The sequence below is a fragment of the Micromys minutus genome (genome assembly GCF_963924665.1).
Source record: "Micromys minutus genome assembly, chromosome: 14".
NCBI lineage: Eukaryota > Metazoa > Chordata > Mammalia > Rodentia > Muridae > Micromys > Micromys minutus.
The window spans coordinates 1,919,154-1,946,912 of record NC_137983.1 but is presented as its reverse complement, the minus strand read 5'-3'; the positions used below and the strand labels follow the sequence as shown (position 1 = coordinate 1,946,912).

The 27,759-nt window shown below is 55.9% G+C and overlaps 3 protein-coding genes across 9 annotated transcripts; 2 read left to right on the top strand and 1 right to left on the bottom strand.

The window, feature by feature from the left end:
- Positions 1-1,422: 1,422 nt before the first annotated feature.
- On the top strand, positions 1,423-3,512 carry GDF15 (growth differentiation factor 15; the record flags this gene model as incomplete). The annotated part of the gene is made up of 2 exons (XM_080928681.1): positions 1,423-1,702; positions 2,881-3,512. 2 exons carry the CDS (start codon positions 1,423-1,425, stop codon positions 3,510-3,512), a joined length of 912 nt encoding a protein of 303 aa, XP_080784807.1.
- Positions 3,513-5,059: 1,547 nt separating this feature from the next.
- LRRC25 (leucine rich repeat containing 25) lies at positions 5,060-8,318 on the bottom strand (the record flags this gene model as incomplete). Its single annotated transcript, XM_080928594.1, has 2 exons — positions 5,060-5,276; positions 7,531-8,318. 2 exons carry the CDS (start codon positions 8,316-8,318, stop codon positions 5,138-5,140), a joined length of 927 nt encoding a protein of 308 aa, XP_080784720.1. The 3' UTR covers positions 5,060-5,137.
- Positions 8,319-17,200: 8,882 nt separating this feature from the next.
- On the top strand, positions 17,201-27,732 carry SSBP4 (single stranded DNA binding protein 4). Of its 7 annotated transcripts, XM_080928676.1 has the most exons (17): positions 17,201-17,359; positions 22,730-22,802; positions 22,915-22,976; positions 23,062-23,146; positions 24,777-24,866; positions 25,354-25,413; positions 25,488-25,557; positions 25,683-25,753; positions 25,832-25,902; positions 26,112-26,157; positions 26,251-26,286; positions 26,370-26,424; positions 26,505-26,575; positions 26,660-26,738; positions 27,017-27,045; positions 27,132-27,239; positions 27,483-27,732. In XM_080928676.1, exons 1-17 carry the CDS (start codon positions 17,304-17,306, stop codon positions 27,510-27,512), a joined length of 1,092 nt encoding a protein of 363 aa, XP_080784802.1. In that variant the 5' UTR covers positions 17,201-17,303; the 3' UTR covers positions 27,513-27,732. The 7 variants fall into 7 exon arrangements, with proteins under 7 accessions (XP_080784802.1, XP_080784801.1, XP_080784799.1 ...); XM_080928675.1 differs by having other exon boundaries at positions 27,132-27,732; XM_080928673.1 differs by having other exon boundaries at positions 26,505-26,738.
- Positions 27,733-27,759: the final 27 nt, after the last annotated feature.

The following is a 27,759-nucleotide window of genomic DNA, read 5'->3' as shown; positions in this document are numbered from 1 at the left end:
CCCTCACCACGGGGTGCAATGACCTCAAAATTGCACACGGCGGGGCCACCTTCCTTCACATTGATTTTGCTGACCTTTCCAGGACAGCTTAGGCTTTTCATGGTCAGAATATCTTCCCTGACAGGGAGTTGAACCCGGGCCGCGACGGTGAAAGCGCTGAATCCTAGCCACTACACCACCAGGAAATGGTAGTCACATTGATTTTGAAGAGTCACCCACTTAGGCAAAGGGTCCTGGAGCAAACGGGTAGTTCTGGGGGCAGGGCCTGGGTCCTGGTTCTACAGGAGGAGGAGTCTAGTGCATCATGGGCGGGGCTTGGATCTGAGGAGGAGGGGTCTGGGATCAGCAGGGGAGGGTTCTTGGGCCAGCCTGGGCTTTTACCTCCTGTCCAGCGAGCACGAGGCCAGTGGGACAGAAGGGATGGCGGCCGGTGAGGACTTACCACACACCTACCTTGTCTTCACGGGGGGACATGGAGCCCCATAGTCAGTTATAACCTAGAATGACCGCACGGGTCAGAGGCCATCCAGCAGTATGTATATGTTGGGGGGAACCCTAGGTGCCCTAGACCCCAGCAGGAGCCCTTGGTGATACCTGGTGCCTCTAGTTGCTCACTCCTGTCTTACCCAGAGGCTCTAACTATGGCCACTACCCTTTCGAGGCTCAGGCTGACCGTGGACCAATGGCACCTTCGTCTTCCTCCATCTTCTGTCAGAGCCTGTGACCAGCCTTCACCCTCCTCCACCTGCGTCTCCTGACTGGAAGGAGACCCACAGCAGATTTCCTCTTCCTCTCTCCAAGAGGAGCCCCTGGTCTGGGGGTACTGAGGCAAGCACAGAGCCGGGCTGTGTGAGCACCCAGGCATCCGAGAAAGAGAAGTCTAGCTAAGGTTCCTGAAGCGGGTGCTGTTCGCAGAAGGTTTTGAAGGATTAGTAGGACGCTCACAGAGGACACTGACTAGGTGCAGTGCACCCTGGTTTGCCCTTCTGCCCCGGCCCATTGGGCAAGACTGTAGTCTACCCCGGGACACTGAGGCACAGGGTGCCTTGCCTGAACTTGCCTTTTCTGGAGTTTCCTTGGCTTATTTACCTTGGAAGGGTGTGGAGGGAGGAGAGAGGGAGAGAGGAGGAAGGGAACCCTGGTCCCAAGGGGAAGGAAAAAGCCACTTGAACTTCAGTCTGGACTCTATCACACGTTCTGTGAGGACGGTCAGCCCTCACTCAGGTCACAGACCCCGTGGTTTCTCTCCTGAGATGAGAGGTACCGCCCCCTCCCCCTGCAGAGCCCTGGGATTCCCGCCCGGATTAGCCAGGTCACCCGAGTTGGCATCGCACACGGGGGCGGGGCGGACAGAGTCCGGCGGGTATAAAGGCAGCTGCAGAGCGCTTAACTCAAAGCTACACGCGGCATAATAGAAGCGCCATGGCCCTGCCCGCCCTCCAGGCCCAGCCTACAGGCGGCTCTCAGCTGAGGTTCCTGCTGTTCCTCTTGCTGTTGCTGCTGCTGCTGTCATGGCCATCGCAGGGGGACGCCCTGGCAATGCCTGAGCAGCAGCGCTCCCGCCCGGAATCCCAACTCAACGCCAACGAGCTACGGGGTCGCTTCCAGGACCTGCTGAACCGACTGCACGCCAACCAGAGCCAGGAGGACTCGAACTCAGAACCAAACTCTGACCCAGCTGTCCGGATACTCAGTACAGAGGGTGAGTGGCAACTGGGGACCCACGTTAACAACACCCTCTCCAAGCTCTAACCAACACACTCAAGTCCACGAGGCCCAGCCTAGCTTCGGAGCCTCAATTTCCCCTGCTGTTATCTCTGGTATTGCCAGCACTCCCCCTTGCAGGGGGCTCAGCCAGAGTAGGAAAGACGACCGTCCTCAGACCGGAGCTGGACAAATGATGTCTAGAGAGGTCGAGGTCGCTCCTGGAGATGCACGGCACTCGAGAGGGGGAGGACACGGGGGATGGTTAAAGGGTCCTGGAGGTAGGAAGTAGGGACAAGAGCCTGGTTGGGAGCCAGAGGGGAAAGAACCTGCGGGAACTGGATCGGGAATCTGACGCAATAGCTGGTTAAGAGTCTGCTACTGTAACAAGTGACAGTCGCCTAGATGGGAGGGAGGAGGACCCAGCGGGGCTGGGGGCGTGGCCGGGCCGACTGGGCCCCGCCCCCTCCTAAATCCGCTAGCCTTGTGTGAATCCAAGAGAGCTATCACTCTCTGACGATCTGCAAAGCTATACTCGGATGTGGTGGCTCACGCCTGCCATCCTAACTACTCCGGAGGTTGATGCAGGAGAACTGCCATGAGTTCAAGGCCAGCTGGGACTATTTTTTCCTTTTTCGTTTTCTTATCCTTCTTTCTTTTCTTTTTCTTTCTTTCTTCTTCGTCTTCTTTTTTTTTTTTTGAGTAGCTCAGGTCGATTTCAAACTCAGGGCAATCCTTCTGTCTCCGTTTCCCAAATTCTGGGAGGACAGGTGTAGGCCACTAAACCCTGCTTTAAAGAAAACCAACTTTTGTTTGTTAAAACACTTTATTCAGAGGCTTGGCGAAAGGTTGGAAAATTTTTCCTCAGAGCAGACCTTAGAGCTCTCCCTGTCGCTAAGAACAAAATCAACATTTAACTAGAAGGCGGTGGTGCATGCCTTTAATCTCAGCATTCGAGAGCAGAGGCAGACGGATCTCTGTGAGTTCAAGGCCACTTGGCTTACATAGAGAGTTACCAGGACAGCCAAGGCTACACTGAGAGACCCTGGGCTGCCTCTGTTTGACATCTGTGCAAAGGCCCTGTGGTGGGCGGGAGTGGCACATTTGCACACGGGCACATCTGTGCCTGGCACACCCTGGGCACCGGAGTAACCAGCGTTCTGGTTTCTTCTGCAGTGCGATTAGGGTCCCGCGGTCAGCTGCTGCTCCGCCTCAACCGGGCGTCACTGACTCAGGCTCTCCCCGAAGCCTACCGCGTGCATCGAGCGCTGCTCCTGCTGACGCCATCGTCCGGTCCCTGGGACATCACCAGGCCTCTGTTACGTGCAATCAGACTCCGGGGACCCCGTGCTCACGCACTGCGCCTGCGCCTGGAGCCGCCTCCGGACCTGGACGTGCTGCCCTCTGGCGGCGCGCGTCTGGAACTGCACTTACGGGCAGCCGCGGGCCGAGAGCGCCGAAGCGCGCATGCGCACCGAAGAGACTCCTGCCCGCTGGGTCCCGGGCGCTGCTGCCACCTGGAGACTGTGCAGGCAACTCTCGAAGACCTGGGCTGGGGCGACTGGGTGCTGTCCCCGCGCCAGCTGCAACTGAGCATGTGCGTGGGCGAGTGCCCTCACCTCTACCGCTCGGCCAACACGCACGCGCAGATCAAAGCACGCCTGCATGGCCTGCAGCCCGACAGGGTGCCCGCCCCGTGCTGTGTCCCCTCCAGCTACACCCCGGTGGTTCTTATGCACAGGACAGACAACGGTGTGTCATTGCAGACTTATGATGACCTGGTGGCGCGGAGCTGCCACTGCGCTTGAGCGTTGGGGCCCCTGCTCCTCACCTACACTCCCCTTCCAGGACGCTATTTATATTTGTATTTATTAATATTATTAATTTATTGGGGTTGGGCTGGGTGGATGGATTTCGTATTTATTTAAAACTCTCCTAATAAAGGTAAGCTATGGTTTCTATGGGGCGTCTCAGTGATCTTGGCATGATTCCCACTTCGCTAGCCTCAGTTTCCCTAGTCACCTGAGAAGAAAAACAAAGGACCGGCATCCATTAGGCTGGCCTGAGAGGAGTTTTGATTGATAGCTGATGTGAGAGGGACCAGCCAGTGCCTGGTGGTCCTCAGATGTTTGAGCAAGCAAGAAGGGGCAGACAGTAGGCAGCTCATTGCTACAGCCTCTGCCTCAGCTCCAGCCTAGGTTTCCCCTGAAAGTGAAGGACATTTTTTCCCATCTCTCCTTCAAACTAGGTCCAACATCAGAATTAAGGGTGCCTCTGACTAGGCTGGGGTTCAAGAGAACCTGTGATAGCTTGAGGTGTCGTAACTTATTGAACGCTGGGCCTTGGTATTGTTAGTTAGGGTTCTCTCTCTGTTATAAATACATATGCATGGATTAGAAGGACTTGGAGGCAGCAGTTCTGTGAACGAAAAGTCTAAGAATCCAGTAGTTGCTCAGTTAACAAGACTGGGTATCTCAGCTGGTCTTCAGTGTGTGCTGGAGTCTTGAAGTAGACTCCAGTGTCAGTGAAGGAATGGATGTGCAAACAAGGCAAGGACAAGCCGGCAAAGAGCCGAGGTCTCCTTCTTCCATTGTCCTATAAGTTCCCAGCAGAAGGTGAGGCCCAGACAGGGAAGTGCAGCTCCCAGGGAGGAAGAGGCAGGAAGAGCTATGAGACCCAGAACAGCCAGGGCTACACAGAGACCCAGTCTCAGGAAGGAAGAAAGGAAGGAAGAGGAAGGAAGGGATAAAGGAGGGAAGGTCATTTCAAAGTAAGCAGAAATGGCTCAGGGGTGTGTGCCCTCCAGTTTTGGGTTTAATTCCAGATTCTGTCAAGGTGACAACCTGGAGCCACCACAGCGCTGAAGGGACTCTAAGTGAACTCTGTCTGGTGAGCAGTGAACCTGGTGGCAAGGACAGGAGGAAAGAAAAGGGGGCACACGGAGAGGCAGGGGCCACACAGGCTGGAGCGGAACCAGGATGCGGAACCCGGCAGTCTTGGCGGTGGAGGAGGGGAAGGAGGAACTGATGAAAAGGTGTTGGGACCTCTGGGGCTCCCCGGATGACCCGAGTAGGAGAGAGGGGAAAAGAGCCCTAGGGGCAGAGGATGGCAGGGAGCCCACCCCCCCATGGAGCCTCAGTGGCCAGTGGGTGAGGGGCAGGCCGAGGGGACAGTGAGCGCAGAACCGCGAATGCAGATGGAGTTCGGACTCCCCGGAAACCACCGGCCAGTCCTGCTCAGAGCCAGCTGCTCCGCAAGGCCCAAAGCATTTATTGAGCACCATTTGCACGCACACTGGCTGGAGGGTTGTTTCTGACTCTCCTTCCGCTTTGGGGGTCTTCGTCCCCCCCTGTGATGTTGAGCGTGCGGGAGCGTGGTTGCTGCGGGGGCGGATTCCCAGGGTTAATGTCTGTCCCTACGCGCTGGACTGGGCTCAGCGCCACGAGACCTCACGCTTCTCGTCGTCCGGTGGGGCCCGCCCCAGGGACTCCAGGTTGCAATAGACGGGCTGAGGGTCCGGGTCGACACTCTTGTAGTTCATGTAGCAGCAACTGTCCTCAGTAGGGAGGCTTCTGCAGAGGCAGATGGACATCAGAGGCCGTGACTGAGGCAGCGGGCAGCGCTGGGGTTGGGGCCCGTCTGTCTGTCCCTTCTTCTTGAGACAGGCTAGCCTGGCCCTCACAGATATATGCTCCTGCTTCGTTTCTACCCGTTTTTCCAAACCCTTGTGTGATTCCCACTCCTCTGAAAATTACCGATTCAGCATCATTAAAATTAAGTGTGGAAAACACACGCCTGGTCTGACTTGTATATGTGCACTCATGTAGTATGAGTGTGTGCATGTGCACATGCATGTATGTCTGTATATGTGTGAGAGTGTGCGAGCGTGCGTGTGCTCGTGAGTGCATGTATGTTGTCTGTGCGTGTGCATATGTGTGCACATGAGTGTATGTATTTGTATGGTTCCTGCATTTATGTGTGTCTGCATGCATGTGCGTGCACGTATTTGTGCCTGTGTGTGTATGAATGATTCATGCATGTGTGTGCATGTGAGTGCATGCGTGTCTATGCTTTTGTGTGCGTGTGTGTATGCATGAGTGTGTCTGTATGTGTGTAAGAAAAAGACGACGGGGCACCAATGAAAGTTAAAGTCATGGGGCACTAATGTTGTGAAAAGATAACGTCCCGGGTTTCGGCACCAATATTAGGGGAAGGATGAAGAGAGTAGGGGGCATACGGCCCATGGAGATGTGGCCAGGCCTGGGGGCAATCAAGATGCTTCTGAGGGGCCCATGTTGGGAATCCCTTCCCCCTGAGGGACCAGCCACACAACGGTATAGTACAGAATAGAGTTTATTCAGGTCATGGGAGAGTTAAGAGGGTGGTAGAGGCAGAGAGAGAGAGAGGGAAGTAGAGGAGGAGAGGCCGGCCATGAGCACATGGAGAGAGGGGGGGAAGGGAAGGGGAAGAGGAGGGGTAGGGTTGGGAGAGCAAGAGAGCCAGGAGGCAAGAGAGGCCAAGAGGGAGAGGAGGGGGCAAGCAGCCCCTTTTATACTGTCAGGTCACTGGGGCGGAGCATACCTGGCTACTGCCAGGTAATTGAGGGGTGGGGTTTACAGAATCCCAACAATGTACATGTATGGTTCCTGTATGTATGTGTGTCTGTGCGTGCAAGTGTGTGTGCCTGTGTGCTTATATACATGTGAGTGTGTGCCCTGATATCTTCTCTCCAGTTCCAGATCCCAGCTTCTTGTACTTGTGTTTGGTTTTTGTTTTGAAACAGGGTCTCATGTAGCCTAGGCTTACCTGAACTCAGATTTCACAGCCCCCACCCCAGCGGGTCTGGATGGAGAGGAGGGGAAGTCTAGCACTCCAGCCCTGACACAGCCCCATCTGGAGTTTACTTGTAACTTTTTTCATTATCATTTGCTTGTGAATGCAAAAGAGGGTGTGGCAGGCTCCGAGAGCTCAGCAAGGGTTTGGGGAAGGGAACCCTGGTCCTCGGGAAGCTCAGAGGGGCCTAGGGCAGGGCCAGTGAGACCAGGGCGTGGATATCTCTCCTGTTCCCTGACTGGCTCAACCTATGTTGGTGACCTTTCCCCATCCCCCTCCTCGGGTCACTTCCCCTTTCTCAACATTTGCATCTCATTTGCATATCTTTCTTCTCAGCACAAATCCCTTACCTCAGCTTCCAGCTCAACTTCTCTTTTCCCTATTCCTGGTGGACCCCCATGAGCTGACCTACAAATTCCCCCTCTTCCCCTCCCCCCGCTGGGTGTGTGTGTGTGTGTGTGTGTGTGTGTGTGTGAGAGAGACAGAGACCACAGGGTCTCCTGTGGTCCCCAATTCAGAATCCTTCTGCCTCCACTCCACAGGGCTGGGAAGGTGAGAATACCACCTTACTCATCTATCCAGTCTTAACCTGTTGTGTATCCTGGGAGCCACGGGGAGGTGAAGTGATCCCTATAGCATGGGGACACGCAGAGTCAGGAGACTGGGCTGCTGACCCTTCTCCAAGCCCTACCTGATCTGGAGCCCTGCTTCCTCCAGAGGTAAGAGCTGCGTTTACAGCTCACAGAGTGGGGGCTGGCCCCTTGGGAACTTTCCAAACTCTTACCCAACCCCTAGAGCCCAGTGAGGTGAAGCCTGAAGCCCTCATCTGAACATGTGAAGCTACTTAGCCACACAGCTTGCACAAGGCCCCTCTGAGAGTCTCAGGTTAACTACATCCTCATGGTAATGCCCTGACTCTGATGGGGGCATGCCTCCATGTCTTGCTAAAGCAGAGGAAATGCCCACCGTGGCCAAGGGTCTGTGGTCACTCACCTGGCTTCAGACCATGAGCAGTCCTCTGCTGGCTGGCCAATGAAGACATTCTCATAATCCGTTGTGAAACTGCTGGGTGGCGAGTTAGGGGCCTTGGGGCCAGGTCGCCGGCTGCTGTACCTTGGCAAGAAGTCTGTCACTGGTCTGGGGACATCGTGAGAATTCTGGGCTTTGCTGAGGTCTTGCTCACTGGCTCGTCTGCTACGAAGTCTCCAGGCCAGCACAGATCCACTGACAGCCAAAACCAGGAAGATAATCCCAGCAACAAGGGCGCTGATGATCCCCGGGGACCAGCTGGGGGGACAGCTGGCCTGAAGGAAGGTGGAGAGGTTCCTCGGAGCCGCAGTGTCAGGATGGAGACACAGCAGCGGCTGCTGCCTCGAGCAGTTGTTCTTTTGAAAGTCGTGCCAGGGGGCCAGACCACAGCTGCAGTCTGCCCTGAGCTCCAGGTCACAGTGTAGGGCTAGCGACCAGTCCACACTGTCCAGATGGTTGTGGGTGACAATCAGGGTTTTCAGCTTTTCCAGGCTGGAAAAGAAGACCCCAGGGAGCACCTGCAGGTGGTTCTTAGATAGGTCCAGGACTTGAACATGGCTGGCTTGCAAGGGCCGGCTCCTAGGCAGGCTCAGGCCAAGGCCACTGAAATTGAGGCAGGTGTCATTGAATGTCTGAGTCCAGTCCACACTGCTTGGGTAAACCATACAGGTGAGATTCTGACTTCCTGACTGGTGCAGCAGGGCCAACAGCATCGGGAGACACCACAGCAGTCCGGCCCCGGTGCTTCCCATTCTAGCAACCTGTGTGATGACACCTAAGTTAACCACTGTGGATTTAAAAAAATACAGATTAATTAATAATTCCAACCAGTCTATATGTAGTGGTACATACCTTTAATCCCAATACTTGGCTGGCAGAGGCCGATAGATCTCTGTGAGTTCAAGACCAGCCTGGTCTGCATAGTGAGACCCAAATAAAGCACCCCAACTAGTTAAGGCTTAACAAGCTCTTGGCCCCTGGCTAGCAACCTCTCTTTGTGTTTCCCTGGTCCCTGAGCCTCCAACTGCTGGTCTGTGAAATGGGTGCATCCTGCACCTGCCTACCCTCCCCCACACCTGCCCGGCTTCCCACCATCTACAGCACTCTCATTGGTCAGGACAAGCGAGATGTATGCAAAAGAGTTGTTGTCCTGGAAACTGCCTATCCCGGGTCCTGACCACCTTTCCTGCAGACCCTGCCAGTCTACACTGCCCCACCCTCGAGTGAGCTGGACTGGAAGCTGCTGAAGGACCCGAGCCAGCTGCCTGAGCCCCGGGTCTCACCTCCTGGTCTTCCTTGTATCACAAGCCTCAAGGGCCTAGGGGCTGGGTTGGGGTTCCCAGCTCCTGGAGCTCTCCACTTGTAAGTCCAATGCCTGGGGGGGGGGGAAGAGAAGCGGGTGTCTGAGGGGAGGGGACAGCAAGGAGACTTCTGTTAGCCTCAGGCTCTCATGAGAGGAGGAGGGGCCATGCTGTCCCACTTCTCTCTTGCTGTGACTTCGCCCTGAGCTCCTTGGCCTGCAGCTTCCCCTCCACCGCTTCCTGACCTTTGCTAGGCTCTGCAAAAATCCACTCAACAATCACTTAAAATGCCTCAGCTCTGGGTAGGTACTCAGGGGACATCTGGTCCTGGGAAAGGTCAGACTTGGACAGTAATCAGAAGTCCAACCCCCATCCCCTGCCCCAATGGAGGCAGGACAGAAAAAAAGGGGCAGAATCTCGAGAGGCATCCTAGAAGAGACGGCTTGAAGGTTAGAACTTGGGAGTTGCCAAGGAGTCTTAAAACCTGTCCTTAATTGTCCAAGCTCCTAACTTTCCAGAGATGCTCTGCGCCAGTTTCTGTAGCAGGAGAGGGGCTGTCTAGACCAGCTAGGGGAGAGCACATAGCTGATAAATACCTGGCAGACAGACAGGAGCAACCTTCAGCCTGACAGCCTGTGGTCTGAGGAGTTGCCGGGTGAGAGGAAGCTGAAGGAGGAACTGGAAGTGTGGGCCTTGCACAAGTCCCGGGACCAGTGGGAGCCAGGCTGGTATGTGCTGGGGGAAGGAGGTGTGAAGACGGAATCTGGATCCCTGAGGCAGAGAGACAATGCCAGGGAGAGGCTGTCCTAGAAGGGAAAGTGACTAGTGACTGGGCTGTGTGAGGTCATAGGGTCAGATGACCAGCTCTTTCCTTGACCCCTTGGGGAGTCTACCCACACAGGAAGGCTGGCAGGGCTGTGGGATACAGGGACCCCATCACTGAGTGGGTAATGGGGGCCTGGCTTATGTTGATTTTAGGTTGGTTTTGTGTGTACTCCCTGACCCTGACAAGACCTTCTTGGAGCTGGAGAGAATGCTCAAAGGCTGAGAGAGCTTGGGCACAGCCCAATCGTGAACCAGGGGGTTTGGGTCCCGCACCAGCAGCCCACATGTTTGTTATATGATGCCCTATGTGGACTCATGACACCGAGTGACAGTCAGACACAATGATGACAGGAGCGGCCTCTGCTCATGACACTGGGACTCATTTGGGGGAAGTGGACTATTCTGGAAGCAGAGATGACAGGGACAGAGGACGACAGCTGTCCCTCCTCCATGTGGTCTCAGGGGCTGACCTCAGACTGTCAGGCATGGTGACAAGGGCCAGTCTACAGAAATCTGTAAATGTAGCCACAAACCGAGTCCAGAAGCCTCAGCTCTTCTGCCAATACCCACACACAGCAAACTTCCCAAAAACACCCCAAAATATCCAGTGGTTCTCACAGACATCACTGAAATCCTCAAAGATATTGGGAGACCCCTAATGTCTTAGAAATGCCCGTGACACACACTACCCCAAGATCCCTAGAGACGCAGACATGCAGCCCTTAGCACCAAGGTCCCCAATATACGACACCCCACAATTGAGCTCTGCTGTCCTAATGCTCCTGTGCTAGAGCAGCTTGCACTCCCAGTGCCCCAGTCTCTGAGGTCAGTTCCACCTGCTGCTTGTCCCCTACAAATGTCTGACACCCCTGAAATGCCCTCCCTGCTGCTAGGCTCCAGGCTCTGTACTCCAGCCCTCCTGGCTGCCCTGTGGCAGCTCCAGGGCTAGTGAAGGCTGTGCAAAGAACACACTTCATTCTTTTCCACAGGCTGCCAAACAAGCCAAGAGTAGGGGATGGGTGGGGTGGCTGGGGACACTGAGAGTCATTGATCAGGTTAAGATTGACACTGGGACTCCGGAAGCATGGTGTCTGCCCCACTCTCAGACCCACAAGCCCAGTTTCCAGTTCCAGGGGAATTTTGAGGCAAAGCAGTTCTGAACTATGATCTTTGTCTGTTCAGCCAGTGTAGCTTATACTACCCTGGAACTGTCATCCTCCTGCCTCTGCATCCCCAGTGTTGGGGCAGCAGAGCCTGTGTTGCCACCCAGGATGGGATTTCATAGAGCACTCAAGGGCCTGTGCCCACAGAGAAGCATTCAGGAAGCCTAGACTCTTCAACAGAAGCTGCATATGGTTGTTTCCTACCCAGGAATATGGCTGTCTTCAGACACCCCAGAAGAGGGCATCGGATCTCATTACAGATGGTTGTGAGCCATTGTGTGGTTGCTGGGATTTGAACTCAGGACCTCTGGAGGAGCAGCCAGTGCTCTAACCGCTGAGCCATCTCCCCAGCTCATGTAAACATGTCTTAAGCTTCATTGTACACAGTTGGGTTAATTATCAGCACAATGTTTTTTCCCCAAATTGTGTTCAAATATGGCTACAACAAAGAGTTCTGTGTCAGACTCCAGCTGCCAAGTCCTGTTAGATGGGATTTCCCTCCTGCCTCACCAGGGTCTTTTGTCTGCTGGCCCTGGCGTTTGCGAAGACCCTCAAAGAATTACAGGAACTGCTTGTAGAGAAATATGGCATGATTGAGGCCAGGGTCCCGCCGAAGTGTTGCACTTCTGTGTGAGGGGTCCAGGCGGACCCCTATGCGGAGGGTTGGAGACCAGCCCCAAACTGCAGGAACTTGGCCACACCCACCACTGTGGACCTGGAGAACAGCCTCTTCTACTTGGTCACTGCTTCCAGTGCTTTCCCAGGGCAGCGTAAGACAGATCCCCAGTGAGGATCTGGGGGCGAGGCTCAGGGTACAGCCCCTACCTAGAACTCATGAGAGAGTAATATCACCTCCATTTCACAGACAGGGAAACTGAGGCCCAAGCTGCTTGGGTGGTTTCTGAGGGTTTCTATAACTAAACGGAGGGTCTGGCCACAGTTGTGAAGTCACCTTAATGTTGTCTGGATCCACAGAGGATTGTTTTTATGGACTTGCAAGTTTATTTAGAATAGTTTCATGCACACTTGAGAGCTGGTCTAGACCTCAGAGAGCTATCTGCCTCCAGAGTGCTGGATCACAGAGCTGTTCCCACACAGGGAAGGCCTTCTGTTGTTATTGACATTCAAAATATGTTATGTGTGTGACACTTAAAGTCTATAGGTGTGACAATATGTGTGTGACATTGTATGACTATCCCTGGAGGCCAAAAGAGCCGTTCCAATCCCCTGCCATTGTGAGCCTGGGGAGGGATCTATGGCCTCTCACGATGGTCAAGATTTTTTAATGGCTGAGCCTCCCCTCCAGCTTCACACCCCTCCTGAGTCTTTGGGTCAGTAAGTGTTCACCGCAGGAGTGAACAGTATCTGGTTATTTATCTAGGAGATGTCTTAGCCTACGACAATTAGGCTCCAGACCTGCAGCATTACAACTCTTTGCAAATGTGACAATTATAATCAATCCGTCTGCAGAACTTGCTATGTAGATCTAGGGCCTGGTGCATGCTGGGTAAGTAATTTACCACCTATGTACCAAGCCTGAGATTTTCACATGTAATGTCTAAAAAGATTTATTTATTTATTTATTTATTTTTGAGACAGGGTTTCTCTGTGAAGCCCTGTCTTGGAACTCACTCTGTAGAACGGGCTGACCTCACAGAGTACGAACTCACAGAGTATGAACACTTACTGGACTTGTACAAGATGCAGCAAAATCTCCACTATTTGGCTAAAGGCAATGTAGTGGTAATAACAACAGCCAATTTTGTTCTCTTTGATTTTATTCTGTGAGCACTGGTGTTTTGCATGTATGTCTATGTGAGGGTGCTGGGTCGCCTGGAACTGGAGTTACAGTGAAGAACCAGTGTGACTCCATCTTGGGCTTGAAAACCATCTTATGGTAAAGACAAACTAAGTTCAGTCCGTTTATGATTATGTTTGTTTCCCTAGGCTTGGGCTATGCCCCACCCATCACCTTAACTACAAAGGGTTCTGCACTGATTGTTCCAGGAATGGTAGCTACATTTTTGTTCCAGTAGCCCATAGGACTAAGTCCTTTCCCTTTTGTTTGCCTGTGCGCCCCACTTATTTTACCTGCCAAAACCCCCCATTTGGAACCCCTACTCCTGAGCTATAAAAACCTTGTCTTCCGCACAATCGATTGTCTTCTCGAACCCTGCCTTATGGGGAGGCAGCCGGTGTACTTGAATACCGATGCTTGCTTTAGTTAATGGGGCCACAATTAATTGGGTCGTGGTCATTCTACTCCAGTGTTTGGGACAAATAACAGTTGTGAGCAGTCATGTTGGTGCTGGAAATTGAACCGAAGTCCTCTGGAAGAGCAGCCAGTGCTCCTACTAGCTGAGTCCCTACAAATCAGCTAATTAAGCCAGGTTGGAGTCACAGGCCAGTGACCCCTGTCCTCAGAGGCTGAAGCAGATGGCGAGTTCCAGAGACCTACAGTCTCTCAGAATTTTGCCCTCTGCCGTGATATAATCCAATGCATAAATAGATAATGTCCATTTGGAAGGCCACATGGGAACAAGCGCCTGGCCTAGTGCCACTAGGACCCCCGAGTGTGGCTGCCGCGGTCACCATCGCTCTCTGCTGCTATCGCGTGGCCACACCTGGAACTACAGCCCACGGCTGTTTTGAGGGGCAGGAAACCCATACCCCACGGGCGGTAAGGAGAGAATGGGGTGCAGGTTAATCGGCTCAGCAAAGACTTAGTGAGTTCTCCTTACTACACGAGCGTCTGTGACAGGCGCATGCATTACCAGCACATCCCAAACGAGGTCCCTGTGTTTGGTCTCTGTTGTGCAAAGGCAGGTTGCTTTGTCACGCTGTGACTGCCCTATTCTCTGCAGATGCACCAACGCAGGGTGGGAGGACTCAGCCAAAGATGAATTCAACCCTGTGCTTGGCTCTGAGCTGAGAACCCGAGGTCGGGTGGAATTCCGTACTGTTGGACGACGGGGCTCGATCTTGCCGGTGACCAGCACACACCAGTATAGTATCCTGTCTCAGGATCGGTGCAGTTTAGAAGTGCTCAAGCGGCGGAAGCAGTGTGCAGGCTGGGCTGAGCCTCCGGGCTGCCGACCAGGCACGAGGGTGCGGTCTAGTGAGGGCGGACGTCTCTCCCTCCTTCCCGGCTGTGAGAGGGCAGCGGCTGTGCTGGCACCGCGGCACAGAGCAAGCAGCGTCCAAGCTCGGGCTTCTGTCCCCACTACCTGTATTTTGGGAACTGCACCCCGAGAGCCTGAGGCACAGGTTGCCCTCAGGACTGCTTCCTCCCACCACCCCAGGTCCACGTCCCCGGGCTTGCCGCGTGCACCAGCTGCGGCTGCTCCTTTCCCGGTGTTGTTTGGGTTTTAATTTTTGTGTTGCACTTAGAAAATTACCCATAATTACAGCTGCGGAGAGGAAGCAGTCTCGGAGTACAGCCGGGCTCCAGCTGTGCCGCCTCCAAAGCACAGCTGGGCGGGGCTGTGGCCCGGGAGGTGCGCGTTACAGCCTCTCCAGCGGTTCGCGCTTCCCCGCCGGGTGCCCCGGGGGCGCAAGGGTCAGGAGCACCCGCTGTCAATAACAGTTTGGGGAAATCTAGAGAGGGCACCAAAGGCCTGGGGGACAGGGTAGAGGAGAAGGGTGAGGAAGAGGAGGGAGGAAGTAGAGGAGGGAGAAGAGATGGAAGAAATAAGGGGAAGGGAAGGGTCGGAGGAGGAGAGGCAGCCCTGCAGTCCCGAGACCGGCCACACGGGGGTGAGATGGAACTGGCTCCTCTGGTGGACTGGGTTGTTATGGGGCAGGCAATTCTAGGGAAGGAAGTTCTATCCTTCTGGGTTCGTTTTTCTGTGCTCCAGGAACGGAGGTCTCTGCGTGCATTGGGAAGCCGGGGAATGGCCCAATTAGGGAAACAGGTAATCTGGTCCCTACTGCACAGGAGAGAAAGTGGAGCAGGTGAGGGGTCCTCTCAAACGCGCTTCATCCCCGTTAGTCCAAGTCTGTGGCCGGATCACTTTATTTGCCGTATGCTTACTTACTGTGTCCGTGTTTACGCGTGGGAGTACACGCACCATTGTGCGTGTATAAGTCACAAGAGTAGTCAACAGTTTCCACTATGTGGGTCCCGCGGGTTAAACTCAGGTCATCCAGCTTGGAGCCAAGCATCTTCACTGGTTGAGCCATCTCGCAGGCCCAAGGGAACAGTTTTCTGGGCCTAGCACCAGCTACTTATGGTGGTTCTTGAAATAAATAAATCTCTCCCACCCGCCTGCTGCTGTCTCCAGAACCTTAACCACGCTTGTGCCCCAGGGCCTTTGCACTGGCTGTGACTGGTTTGAAGGCTCACTCCATCCAAGTCCTTCAGTGGCAGCCCTCTCGCTTCCTCTTCTTCACATGGGCGGGCCCCACTCTATGCCCAAACTGTGTGTGTGTGTGTGTGTGTGTGTGTGTGTGTGCGCGCGCGCGTCCTGCGAGCTCAACTCCCCCGACTTTCCTAGCTGTGTTTGGGAGCGCCTCGGTTGCTATGACTACGGAGCATTTGCTCCCGCCCGCCGAGCCTACCCCAAGCAGCCTTTAAGGGCTGCGGGCGGGCGCCGCCGCCTTTCTTTCCTCCTCCCTCCACCCACCTCCACCTTCCTCCGGGACTCCTGCCGCCTTCGCGGATCCTCCCTCCCTCCCTCTGTCCTGCTCCAGGCGCCTGCTTTCCCCGGCGGATCCTTTTCTCTAGGAGTCGTAGCAAAGTGTCCCCACTGGGTCCCCAGTGCCCGGTAGACAGCAGGCTTGATCAATAAATACTTTTGGGGGGGGTGAAGACACTGAATCAAAAATGTGTTGCTGAGAGGGGAAACCGTGCGTCCTAGGGGACACAGCTGAGGGCTGCGCCTCCCGGCTGTACCCGCACCCTCTCTGCGTCTCGCTGAGAGCAGGGCCAGCAGAAAGGTGCAGTGCTCGGTGGCCCAGCCGCCCCGACGGCTTTCCGGCACTCAGCAGTCGCCAGAGCCCCGGCGGGGAGAGGAAGCTGGGGGAGGGGGCGGCGGCCCAAGCAGGAAATGGGAAAGGCCGGCGTCCGCCCTGCTGGGCCCTGGGGGAGGAGGCGGGGCGCGCCCCGGCAGCCTTTCCTGAGCGCTGGAACCTCGGCGGCTCGGCTTCCCGCCCGCCGGCTGGGTGGGGGTGGGGAGGCCCGGGCTCGGGAATCTGTTTGCACTCGGGACACCACGCGAGACTTAGGGTCATGGTGACCTGCAGGCTGTCACGCTCACACACTCAGGAAACCTGGGCGCGATCTCCAGCATGTCGTGCCCAACATTGCAGCAAGAGAGCATTAGCCTTGACTGCCTCCCGACGTCCATGCGCCAAGACCACTCGTGCTCTCAGGAGTGTGGGGCCCGCGGGTGCGTGGGGAAGAAGCGTGCTCTCTTCCCAGCGTGTACCCAGAGTTGGGGGCAGGAGGACCACCAGATCAAGGAGAGCCTTAGTGAAGTAGAAAGCCGGAGGTCAGCCTGGGCTACAGGAGACCCTGTTTTGTTTCGTTCTGACTTCTGAAACAAGAGTCTCATCACGAATCTTCTGCTGTCCTGGAACTCGCTCTGTAGACCAGGCTGGCCTCGAACTCAGAGATTCTCCTGCCTCTGCCTACCGTGTTAAGAGACACTTGTTTCAGAAAAACAAAACGTGCTTGTTCTGGGGTTCTATTTTTCCAGCGTTGGCACGCATAAAAAACAAAACAAAAAAACACGGGTTCTGCTCACAGCACACAAACCAGTCTAAGTGGCACGAGCCTGTCTTGCAAACACCAGGGAGGCCGAGGCAGGAGGATTAGAATTTCAAGGTCATCCTCTGCTTAAGTGTGTTGGAGACTAGTTTATATGAAACCCTCTCAAAAGAAGATTGGGCCTCTCACAGCCTAAACCGCTATGTGTTGGTTCGCAGTGCGTGTCCTGCGAACAGAATGTCGTGGGCGCATGTCCTGTGAGCCCAAGAAACTAGTGCAGATCCTGAGCCGAAACAGAGATACACGCAGACCCCTCCCCACCCTATATCTGTATAGCTGGGAGTCACGCTCCACAGCCGATGTAGGCATGGAACTCGCGGTCATCCTCCTGCCTCAGTTTCCCAACTGCAGGAATACCAACTGCGTGAGCGCCTCTCCCGCTTGAGTGTCTCTGCGGGAGGTACTGCAGCATGTGCTTATCCGTGCGCAGCTTATTGGTGGGCAGTGCCGCCCCCACGGGCTCTGCGTGCGCGCTCCCAGCACGGGGCCCACCCGCGCTCCCGGCGTTGCCGCTTTAAGAGCGGCGGGAGCGCGCTGTGGCGGTGGCGCGCTTCCCGGAACAGCCCGCGGAGGGCAGCGCGGCGAGAACCCACCCGCGGCCGCAGCTCCCGCGCGGACATGGCCGCGTGGATCCGAGCGCGGGCAGCGATGGCCACGCGCGCCTGACAGGTGCGGAGCATGTACGGCAAGGCGAGCAAGGGCTGCGCGCCCTCGGACGGCCAGGCGCGCGAGAAGTGAGTGCGCGGTGCGGGGGCCACGCGGGACCGGGGGCCGTGGGGTTACGCGAGACCAGAAATGGTGCGGGATTTCGGGGGGGACACAGGAGGTCTGGAGGGCTCGTGAAGTTACTGGAGATCAAATTGGTGCGGGATTTCAGGGGTACACACGAGATCAAGGGGCTCATAGGGTCACTCGAGACTAGAAGGGTGTGTGATTGTGGGCGTGCGAGACCTGAGGGTCTTTTGGGGTCACGGGATACACAAAGGACACAATATACTGGGGTACTCGAGTTCCAGGGGGTTGGGATCACGTGAGATAGAGGACATGGGCATGAGCTTCTTAAAAATCCAAGGGGACTTGAGGTTTCAGGATACCTGAGGGGACAGGAAATCAAGGGGTCAAGCAAGAGCCAAGGGGTTGTTGGGGTCACGTGGCAGTTGGTCGGGTGCGAGATCAGGGGCTCACTCTAAGGTGTCTGGTGGTGTATCGGAGAGCAGGAGTTAGGACTTGAACGGTCACAGGATGCCCAGAGCAGGCACATCTGAGGGTTGGAAGGCCTCGGGAGTTCTGGGGTCACGCAGACCTGACAGGTGTGAGCTTTCGGGGTGGGCTGTGAGACCTTGGGGACTCGTGCAGAGCTGCAGGTCTTAGGGCTGCAGAGTCCCATGTATACAAGCTGGAGATTTGAAACAGGGTTCATTGTGGCTGCAAAATTGAGGAGGTTGGGTCTGACCCTAATGCCATGTGGTGCTTTGGGTTGTGAGGTTCTCATGAACCTGTGTGACCCAACCTGGACTCCACTGTCGCTTGTAGGCAAAGGTGCAGGTGCAAAGCCTGAAGGAGGAGTACAGACTAGTGGTCTGGTGCCTGACCATGGAGGTCCTGGGCCACCACCCGGAACTCCCAGGTGACAGTCAGCAGCTGTTCACACCGGAGAGCAGGGTGGGAGGCTTCATTTCTCACGTTCTCCTCTAGTCTCCAGTCCCCGCCCTTGGCTCTTAAATGTCCTCCTATTTAGCCCCTTATGACTGTAGCAGTGCCTTGGCCAGAACCACCACCGGACAGGGTGAGTAGCCCAGGTGGACAGGCTGTGCCCTAGCTTCCAGTGGGCACATATCTTGGTTGGCTTTCCTTTCCTGGTGCCTATGTGGAGGAGAAGTAGGTAATGGGGTGGGGGTCATTTACCTTTGAGGTGTGGGAACGAGAGGCTAGGACTGTAGAAAGGCCTATATGGGCCCTCTAGCTTAGAGGCTGAGCTGCTCAGTGAAGCGCCCTGGGTATGGGACAGACCACCTGGCACAGAGAAGTCTGGGTCACTGGGCTGCAATGCAAGGCTGTCCCCTGAGTTAGGACTCATTTGTGGTCAGTAGACTCAGTGACCCTTTCCTGGCATCAGGCTACTGCCGACGTGGGAAGCAGGGGCTGTTGGCTCCTGACACCTGATGAGTCCCAGCCTGGGGAATGGTTTACATACAGCCGTCCTGTGCTACGTTGGGGGTTGGGCATGGGTATGATGACTTGAGGCCTGTGTGAGAGGAAGCCCACATCCAGGAAGTAGGGATCTAGTCAAGCACCAGTGGAACCATCAGGAACCTCAAGGTAGGCTGTGAGGGGAGCAAAGGGGAAAGTGAAGAGGTGGGGTGGGCAGTAGGCTCAATAGGTGCAAAGGCCCTGTGGTAGAAGCAGGCAGGGAGCACAGCTAGGCCGAGGATTGGCAGACGTCCTGAGGCTGAGTGTGGGCCACAGGAAGACTTATGTTTTTGAAAGGACATTTAGGAGGCCGAGGCAGGAGAATCTCCCATCCAAGCCCAGGTACTTAGTAAGACGTTGTCTAAGAAATACTGTACCTGGACGGCACAACTCAGAACTGAGAGGAGGCCAAAGTCCAGGAGCTGGGGTGGGCCGGAGGCCTGAGTTTGAGCGCGTTTCGGTGGGTGAGGCCCATGACCAGGCCTTTTCCTGGTACATTGTTGGAGTGGGGTCGTCCCATCTTTCCCATGTCTTGCTGGAGCTTCCAGACACTTTCAGCTCCAGTGTCTCAGTTACTGGCTGGTCTGGCCTTGATTTTAACTTCTCAGAAGTAGGGTAAGGGTCGCCTGCCTGTATCCGGGCCTCACCTGCTTGTGGCCTCCACTTCCCTGGCCCACTTGTCCCCTCTTCTCTGCCCCTTTGCAGGCCAGTGTGTCTAGGCCTGGGCCACCAGAAGCAGGAGTGGGCAATTACTGACCTGTGGGTGCTACTTGGCAGGGGAGACCCTGCACTTGTCTGGTGAGGATGAGGCTAGGGCCCGAGTGGACCTTGTGTAAGTTGGGTGTGTGAGCAGTTGAGGTGGATTCTCTGAACAGCTTTCAGAATGGCACATGATATCCCCCTTCCCCTGGACATCAGTACCCCACACCTAGAGAGGAAGGACTGTGGGAGACAGGGTCACTGGAAGACTGGGGTAGGACCTGGTGACAGGTTAGATGGTGACTAGAGTGTGACCGTTGGCTGCCAGCAGCCTGTCTGAGGGGTGCTGGCAGGGGTGGCCTTTACAGTAATTTCCCCATAATTATGGTGACAGTGGCAGTGATGTCATGAGCCGCAGGAACCAGCTGACAAGCTGTCTGTGCTGCACGGGCCTAGTTGGGACTCCAGGCCACTCAGCCCTTGTAGCAGGAAAGGCGCTGAGCATGCCCTGTCTTCTCATGGTCCCTCTGTCTGCTTGCTTTCTGCTACAGGGGAACTGGGGTCTCTGAGGGGCTGGGCTGACCCAGGACAGTGAATCCCTGGATGGGGGTCTCAGATCTTTGTCTGAGCTTTTCTTTACCCATAACCCTGGGACTATCAGAAGACAGTAGGATGAGTAGGGTCTGGGCAGGGCTGGGTATAGTAGGACACTGGAGCCAGGGGAGGCATAGCCTAGGCAAAGGCCCTGGGGCAGGAGGCAGGAGGTAGCCAAGGAAGGAGTGGGAGTTTAGACATGGCAGAGCCTGGAGCGAATAGCTCTGCAAGGCTCTTGCAGATCTGAGACTTGAGGGGAGAGGGGACCGTTGAGTGTGCTTGAGACCTGGCCTTGCTCTCTCTCTCCAGTCTCCCTCTTCTGCTCCCTGTGGTTGGGCCCATGGGGGCCTCCCCGTAACCCCAGCCTGTGTTGGAGTGCTGTTGGGAGCCTGCTCACTCTGTGATACCCAGTCCCTCAGTTTTCTTTGGATGTGGGGGAGCTGCAAGGTAGCAGGGGGCTGAGAGGCCCACGGATGAAAATGCCCGTGGACCAGGGAAGTTTGGAGGCTCTGGGGCTCTAGCCTCTGACCACAGTGCCTTCCTGACTATCAGGAGGTAGCTGGGATGCCACCCCAGCCACTCCCCTATCCTGCACTGGTGGCTTGGCACATGCTGACTGCTTGGTGCAAGTTAGGATCTGGGGATGAAGGATGGTCACCATGGGGTGACATGCTGACACTGTGATGCCTGTCCAGTAGCTGTCACAGCTCACATGGTACAAGTTGCAAGCATAGCCCTCATCTTGGGCCAGTCCACCCAGATCCTGTGTGCTCTGTCCTTGGTGTGTCTCTGTGAGAACATGGGCAGTATGCAGCTGCACAAGGAGAACAGACCAGTGGACGGGTGGTGGGTGGATGGATGGGTGAAGGAATAAAGGAATAATATCAAGGGGTACAAGGTACCTGCATTCATTCCCACCTCTGTCTTGGGACAGGACGGCCAAGACCTGGAGGGGATAGGAGACTAGGAGGCATGCTGGACGGGAGGGAGGAGAGGAGAAGCAGGGAGCTGGGCCTGAGTCAGAGGCAGGTGGGCCTGGAGGGTGGGGCAAGGACAGGTCTGCTTCTCCAGCTTCTAGCAGTTCTTTTACCCTTATGTCCCTGTGGGCTGTGGGGCTACCCAGAGGGTATACATTGAGCTAGAAAGATGAGTGTACAGTGAATAGTGACCCTGGGATGGGCAGCTGCTGTGGAAGGAGGTTGGCTGGGTAGAATGGCCTAGCACCATCATGTTAGTCCATGGAGCAGGGGCTTCCCAGAAGGCTGTAGATTCTGCCAAAACATTGGTGTTAGGTCAGTGGTCCCATGGTGGGTATGTGGTACTGCAGGCCTTGCCTGCTGTCTCCCCACTCCCCAGAGGCACTATTACTTGCCAAGGACCAGCCTCAGCTTGGGAGAGGGCCCTGGAGTCCTTGATGAATGCAGAAAGATAAATCTGTTCTGCTCAGCTATCTCTGATATGACCAACTCTTGTACCAAAGCTGCCTTTTATTTTGAATAAGCTATTTCCTTAGGCATTGCATATCAATTCAGTTATTTACCCCAGGTTCCCTTTCGATTATCTCACAAATCATCATTTTATGATCTTAGCCCCTTGGTCCTAAAGAGCTACATGGACCTAAGTGTTCAGTGGCCACTACTCCTCAAGATTAAGATCAGAAGCCTGGGTTTTCCAGCCTCAAAATCTGGATCACAGATGTGCCTTCCATTTCTGGATTGTAGTTCATTCCAGACTAAAAGTCCAAATTTGTTCAACTGCAAACACAAACAATAAGCTTAGCTGGGTGGGATCTTGCCCTGAGATCACCACTTCCTAAATCTCTTTATCTCCTTCCTTAATATCTTTCTGACAAGATGGCTCATTAGAGCAGCTGCCTCTGTTGTTTCAGGGCCATGAAGCCCCTCATACAATTCAAAATGCATCTTTATTTTGCATAGTTGAGAAATCCTGTAAAGAACAGTTCTTATGTTAATTTATATATTCTTGAACTCATGTTTTCAGAATTTTTTCCCACAGCCTTAAAGGCTGTTCTGAAGGTCACAGTGATACCATTTTCCTGAGGAACACCAGACACATTCTAGCTTCCTGGAGTTCTGATGTTTTTGATTACCGTGGAGTTGTCGTTAACCTTGGCAAGAAGAACATTCCCCACAGAAGGGACATATAAGTAAAATATATGCATTATGATACAAACAAACCTTCTTCCTATAGCAGTCGCCAGCACTAGAGAAGATTCATGCCTTGCTGGCTCTGCTCCAGGGGCAGGAACTGTGTCCCTTCCCTGGCCATGCCAGACCTGGCAATTACTGTCCCTGTGAGTAGTCTACAGGAAGGGAAAGTCAGGGCCACCACTGGATACCAAGGAAGAAGATGGGGCCCTTGGGAGGACCTGTAGTGGGGTGTTGATGGATGCATAGGAGCTGGCTGCCAACGATCCGTCAATGAGTTGAAGAAGCTGTTTTCTGTGATTGGTGGATCGGAGGATCTAGTATAGGGCAGTGGATGAAGCTCTGAGGATTAGATGAAATACTGCCTGGGGAACCTGACCACAGCCTAGTTGGGCCAGGCTTCAGGTACCCTTGTGCTAAACAGCCTGAACCCATGTCCCACCCTGCCTGTAGGCTCGCGTTGTATGTATATGAGTACCTGCTGCATGTGGGGGCACAGAAGTCGGCACAGACCTTCCTGTCTGAGGTGAGTCAGCATCTGTCCCTTCTACCAGGCCACCCCACACTGTCCCGTGTTGTCCAGATTGTTGGTGGATCTCTCCAGTGTGCCTGCCCCTTACTCTGCCTCTCTCCCATAGATCCGCTGGGAAAAGAACATCACCTTGGGTGAGCCTCCTGGCTTCCTGCACTCCTGGTGGTGGTATGTGCATCTGTGGGAGTAGAGGGAGGGCAGGAGGGACCTGTGGGGGCATGTGGAATCATTGTGATCCTTCTGCTGCCCACAGCGTCTTCTGGGACCTATACTGCGCAGCCCCAGACCGCAGGGAGGCTTGTGAACACTCCAGTGAGGCCAAGGTCTTCCAGGACTATGTGAGTTTCCAGGGTTCTGGGATCTGGACCACTTCTTTTGTTTTTGTTTCTGTGTTTTGAGACTGGGTTTGTGTGACCGTGACTGTCCCCGGGCCTGTCTGTAGACCAGGCTGGCCTTGAGTTTACAGAGAACCTCCTGCTTCTGCTTCCCAAGCTCTGGGATTAAATTTGTGTGACCACGCTCCTCTTTATTATTGTTTAAAATAATTTTTTATTTTGTCTGCATATCTATGTGTGTGCCACGTGCATGCCTTGGGCCTGTGAGTGGCCACGTGGGTGCTGGGAACCAAACCTGGTCCTTTGGAAGAGCTCTAAGCCACAGAGCCCATCTCTCCAGTTCCCTGGATTTTTTGTTTGTTTGACACGGGGTCTCACTAACTAGTCCTGGTTAGCCTGGAACTCCTATGTGAACCAAGCTGGCCTAGAACCTAAGAGCTCTTTACCTCTACCTCTGGAGTGTGGCGTGTGGAGTTAAAGACGTTGCCACTTTCTGGCCTCAGTTTCCCTTTGGCACAGTGGGCTCCCGGCAGCCACTGGTCTTTGCTTGGACCCCCACAGTCCCTAGGCGCTGGTTGTCATGGCAGCATGGGCGTTGGGAGGGCGGAGCCAGAGCAAGCTGGTCCTGGGCGCCCCACTGCTCGCCCTGGCCTTGGCGTCTCCTGGAAACGCTAGCGGGCCTTGCCTGTCGTCATGGTAACGCGGGCGGGCTCCAGTGCCTCCTTGGGATGATTGACAGGGCGGGGGCGGGGAGAGTTTCTGCTCAGGCTGCCCTCCCGCAGTGCTGGGCTGTTCTGCACTGGAGGATCCTGGCAATAGGAATTGGGGACCGACCGTCGGGCGTCGGGGGGGCTTTGGCCATGACATTCCCTAAATTATCGGAGATTACAGTGATTTTTGGGGAGGTGTTTGGCAGTGCGTTTTCCCTGTGGGCGCCTGTCATTTACTCTCTGGAGCTAGAACAGAGTATCAACTAGAGTCTGGCTTGCACCAACCTCTGAGAGTGGGAGAAAGAGGTCACTAGGGACCTGGCTCCGAGCTATGGAGGGGCTGTCCCTGTGCTAGAGATCAAGCCAGGAACCCCCAGAGTCCTAAGCATTCCTGTGCTAGTCAGCATAGCGCCAGGGACACATATCCACCTGGGAAGACAGTGAAAGGAAGGGCCCGCAGAAAGGGCCCTTTTCCCATCCTGAGGTCAGCCCTCTGCTCCCACTTCCTGCCCTGTGGTAGACAGAATAGGAGCAGGCGGAGGAAGTGGCCTGTAGGTACCCCTCCCCCTCCAGCCTGTCAAACCTGGCCCTTGACCTTCTAAGGAGGTTTGGGGGCTGGGGACCCAGCCAGAGTACTGCTCCTCCCTCCTGGGAGGGGTGGGTGAGCATTTACAGTGCAGGACATGGAGGGAAGGACCAACTGCCTATATTTGGGGTGTGGGCCAACAAAAGGTGGCCACCTTGCCCCCAGAACATAGGCCACTTAAGATGAACCTGACCCACAGAAGTCTGGGGGTGTGGCTACTGCTGTCTCTCCTTCAGCCTCCCCTTTCTCTGGTCCAGATTGACATCCCAGCTTGACCACATGACAACTGTCCCCCTGCTGTGGCTCCTGTCCCACCCTCGGTGTCTCCTTCTTGCAGAGTGCAGCAGCAGCTCCTAGCCCCGTGATGGGTGCCATGGCCCCTAATGACGCAATGACAGCAGGTCCTGTGGCACCAGGCTTCTTTCAGGTATGGGTGCCTGGGGCTTCCTTTGTCCCCACAGCTGAGGTCTGGGTATGCTGCAGGCTCCTGTTCAGTGGAAGGGCTGTCATCACCTCAATGGGTGTGAGCCTGTGTACCTTGTCACAGCCAGTGACAGCCATGACAGTCTGCTCCTGAGTATTAGTGACCTCTCTTGCCACCCCCTGCCAACAGGCTGTGCGCCTATCCCCTCCCAGGCCTGGCTTCATAGCTTTTCCCACCCTCCCTCCTGGACAAGATGTGCAGCCCCAGTGGTGGACCCCACAGCCAGGTAGTGGGCTTCACCCAAGCTGGCACCGGCTCCCTCCTTTCACATCTGTGCCAGCTGGCTGTGGTCTGCAGTCTGGGTCTGCAGCAGGGGACTCGCAAGGTTGGAGGCCCTAGTCCCCCACTTTCCCCACAGGGACAGTAAGAACAAGGTTTCTTTAGGGCAAGTACAAGATGAAGGTGACTGATTCCCATCCACCTCTTCCAGCCCTTCATGTCACCACGGTTCCCAGGGGGCGCCCGCCCGATCCTAAGGATGCCAGGCCAGGTGAGAGAGGGCCGGGGCTGGAGGAGCAGTTGCTTGGGGATGTCCCCTGACTCAGTGCTAACCCTGCTCCACAGGCTCCTGTGGGCCTCCCTGGCTCCCAACCCCTCATCTCTGGGGCCATGGACCCCTCCTCACGTGCACAGGGTGAGTAACAGATACACCCCAGCTGCTGTTCCACAGGACTCCACCCCTCTTCCATTCCCTGTGGGTGTGCTGTCATGCCGGGGAATGCCCAAGCCTGAATCCTCTCTTCCTGTGTCTCTGTCCAGGGCATCCCAGCCTGGGAGGTCCAATGCAGAGGGTGACCCCTCCGAGGGGAATGGCCAGTGTTGGGCCCCAGGTAAGGGGTGGCCCAGCCTGTTGTGGGGACAGAAAGGCCACACCTGGGTTCTTTCTGACTAACCCTTTGTTTCAACAGGGCTATGGAACTGGCATGCGGCCCCCACCCAATTCCCTTGTCACCAGCCAGGTCCTGCCATCCATGAACATGTAAGCTCCTAGGGTAGCTTAAGACTTGTTTGTGCTCACAGCTAGTCCCCTCTGCTGAGGCAGGATTGTATGTTCAGGGACAGCCTGAGCATTGTTTATTCCAAGTATTTGGAAGGGAAACTGAGGCCAAAAAGCCACCTAGCTCTGGGGAATGATGGTTTGCCAGGCCCAGAGTGCTTGGTCTGCTGCAGGGCCACCATTTCTTCCAGGGGTCCGGGAGTGCGCGGCCCGTGGGCCAGTCCCAGCAGTAACTCGGTGAGTGGGCAGGCAGGGCGGGGTTGGGGAAGGAGGGCTGGGTCCAGCTGCCTGCCTGCCTGCCTGCTCACAGCTGTCCCTGCCTGTTCCCAGATCCCGTTCTCTTCCTCATCTCCTGGCAGCTACTCGGTAAGTCCCTGCAGGTGCTTGGTGGGACCTACCGGCTACAGGCCGAAGAGACCCTGTCTCACAGTCCTCATGTCTCCATGCAGGGACCCGCAGGAGGAGGCGGTGCCCCCGGAACACCCATCATGCCCAGCCCTGGAGGTAAGGAGCATGTCAGTTGGGGTGAGCCGGGGGTCTCCATTCCACGCATCTACCCACGCAGCCCCTTCTGTTCCTCCCAGACTCCACCAACTCAAGCGAGAATATGTACACCATCATGAATCCCATCGGGCCGGGCGCTGGCAGGGCTAATGTGAGTGGGGGCCGGTGCGCTTCACCCGATGGGCACCCCGCGGGGGGCGGCCGGCCCGAGCCCCACGCTGCCCTATGCCCGCAGTTCCCGCTCGGCCCCAGCCCGGAGGGCCCAATGGCCTCAATGAGCACGATGGAGCCGCACCACGTGAACGGATCCCTGGGTGAGTGACTGGGCGCCACCTACCGTTTCATTGGCGGCGGGCACCGTGACCCCGAGGCGAGAGCCTAATAAAGTTAGCCAGTTGCTGACAACTACACTGGCTAGTGCCACAAGAAAGAGCGACTCAGAGAGACCCCGGTCCCCAGACTCGCGGTTGGCCCCTGGGCGCAGCCCCTGCACCCTCCCTCCATTGCCCCTGGGCACAGGAATGAATGCCTCCGGGGCACCCGGTCCCTTAGCTCCGTGCTCAGCACTTGAGCTTCGTGTTTCTCCCCGCAGGCTCGGGCGATATGGACGGGCTGCCGAAGGTGAGGTCCTGCCACACTGGGTGGGCGGGAACAGATGACCTGGGGCGGGGTGGGGGGACCCACGCGCTGACCAGCGCCGCCCCCAGAATTCCCCCGGCGCTGTGAGCGGCCTGAGCAACGCCCCGGGGACCCCGCGCGACGACGGCGAGATGGCGGCTGCCGGGACCTTCCTGCACCCGTTCCCGAGCGAAAGCGTAAGCGCCTGCGTCGACTCCCCACCCGCGGCCGCGACGGGCCGGAGGGGCCTGGCGGGCAGACCCCGGCGGGGCGGCCGCGGGGCCAGAGCAAGACCATGACCGCGGCGGGCCAGGTGGGGGGGCGGCCGCGGCACTTTACCCTCCTTCCCATCCTCCCCGGGTTTCCCTTGTCCCCGGGAGGGCGGGCCCCAGCCTCGGCCGGAGCTGAGCCGTGCTCCGCGCGCCACCCTCTCTCCGCAGTACTCCCCCGGCATGACCATGAGCGTGTGATAGCCCTGGCCTGAGCCCAGGGTCCTGCTGGTGAGGTCTCGGGTCGCGGCAGCACCCCTGCCATCCGGACTCCTGGCTAGCCCAGCCGGCAGGGCCCCCACGAAGGACTTTTATCATTTTCTAAACACACCTAGACACACAAAAAGAACCTCAGAGCAGTGCAGGCCTTCGGACCTGTGTGCCATCACAGGGCTGGGGGGTGGGGGCAGGGGTTCTGCCAATAAATACCATTCAGTTTGGTCTTTGG

Coding starts and splice junctions, on each gene's coding strand:
- SSBP4 (XM_080928671.1), top strand. CDS start 17,304: ATGTACGGCAAGGCGAGCAAGGGCTGCGCGCCCTCGGACGGCCAGGCG. Junction 25,414..25,487: donor TCCTAAGGATGCCAGGCCAG/GTGAGAGAGGGC, acceptor CCTGCTCCACAG/GCTCCTGTGGGCCTCCCTGG. Junction 26,739..27,016: donor CCACGTGAACGGATCCCTGG/GTGAGTGACTGG, acceptor TTCTCCCCGCAG/GCTCGGGCGATATGGACGGG.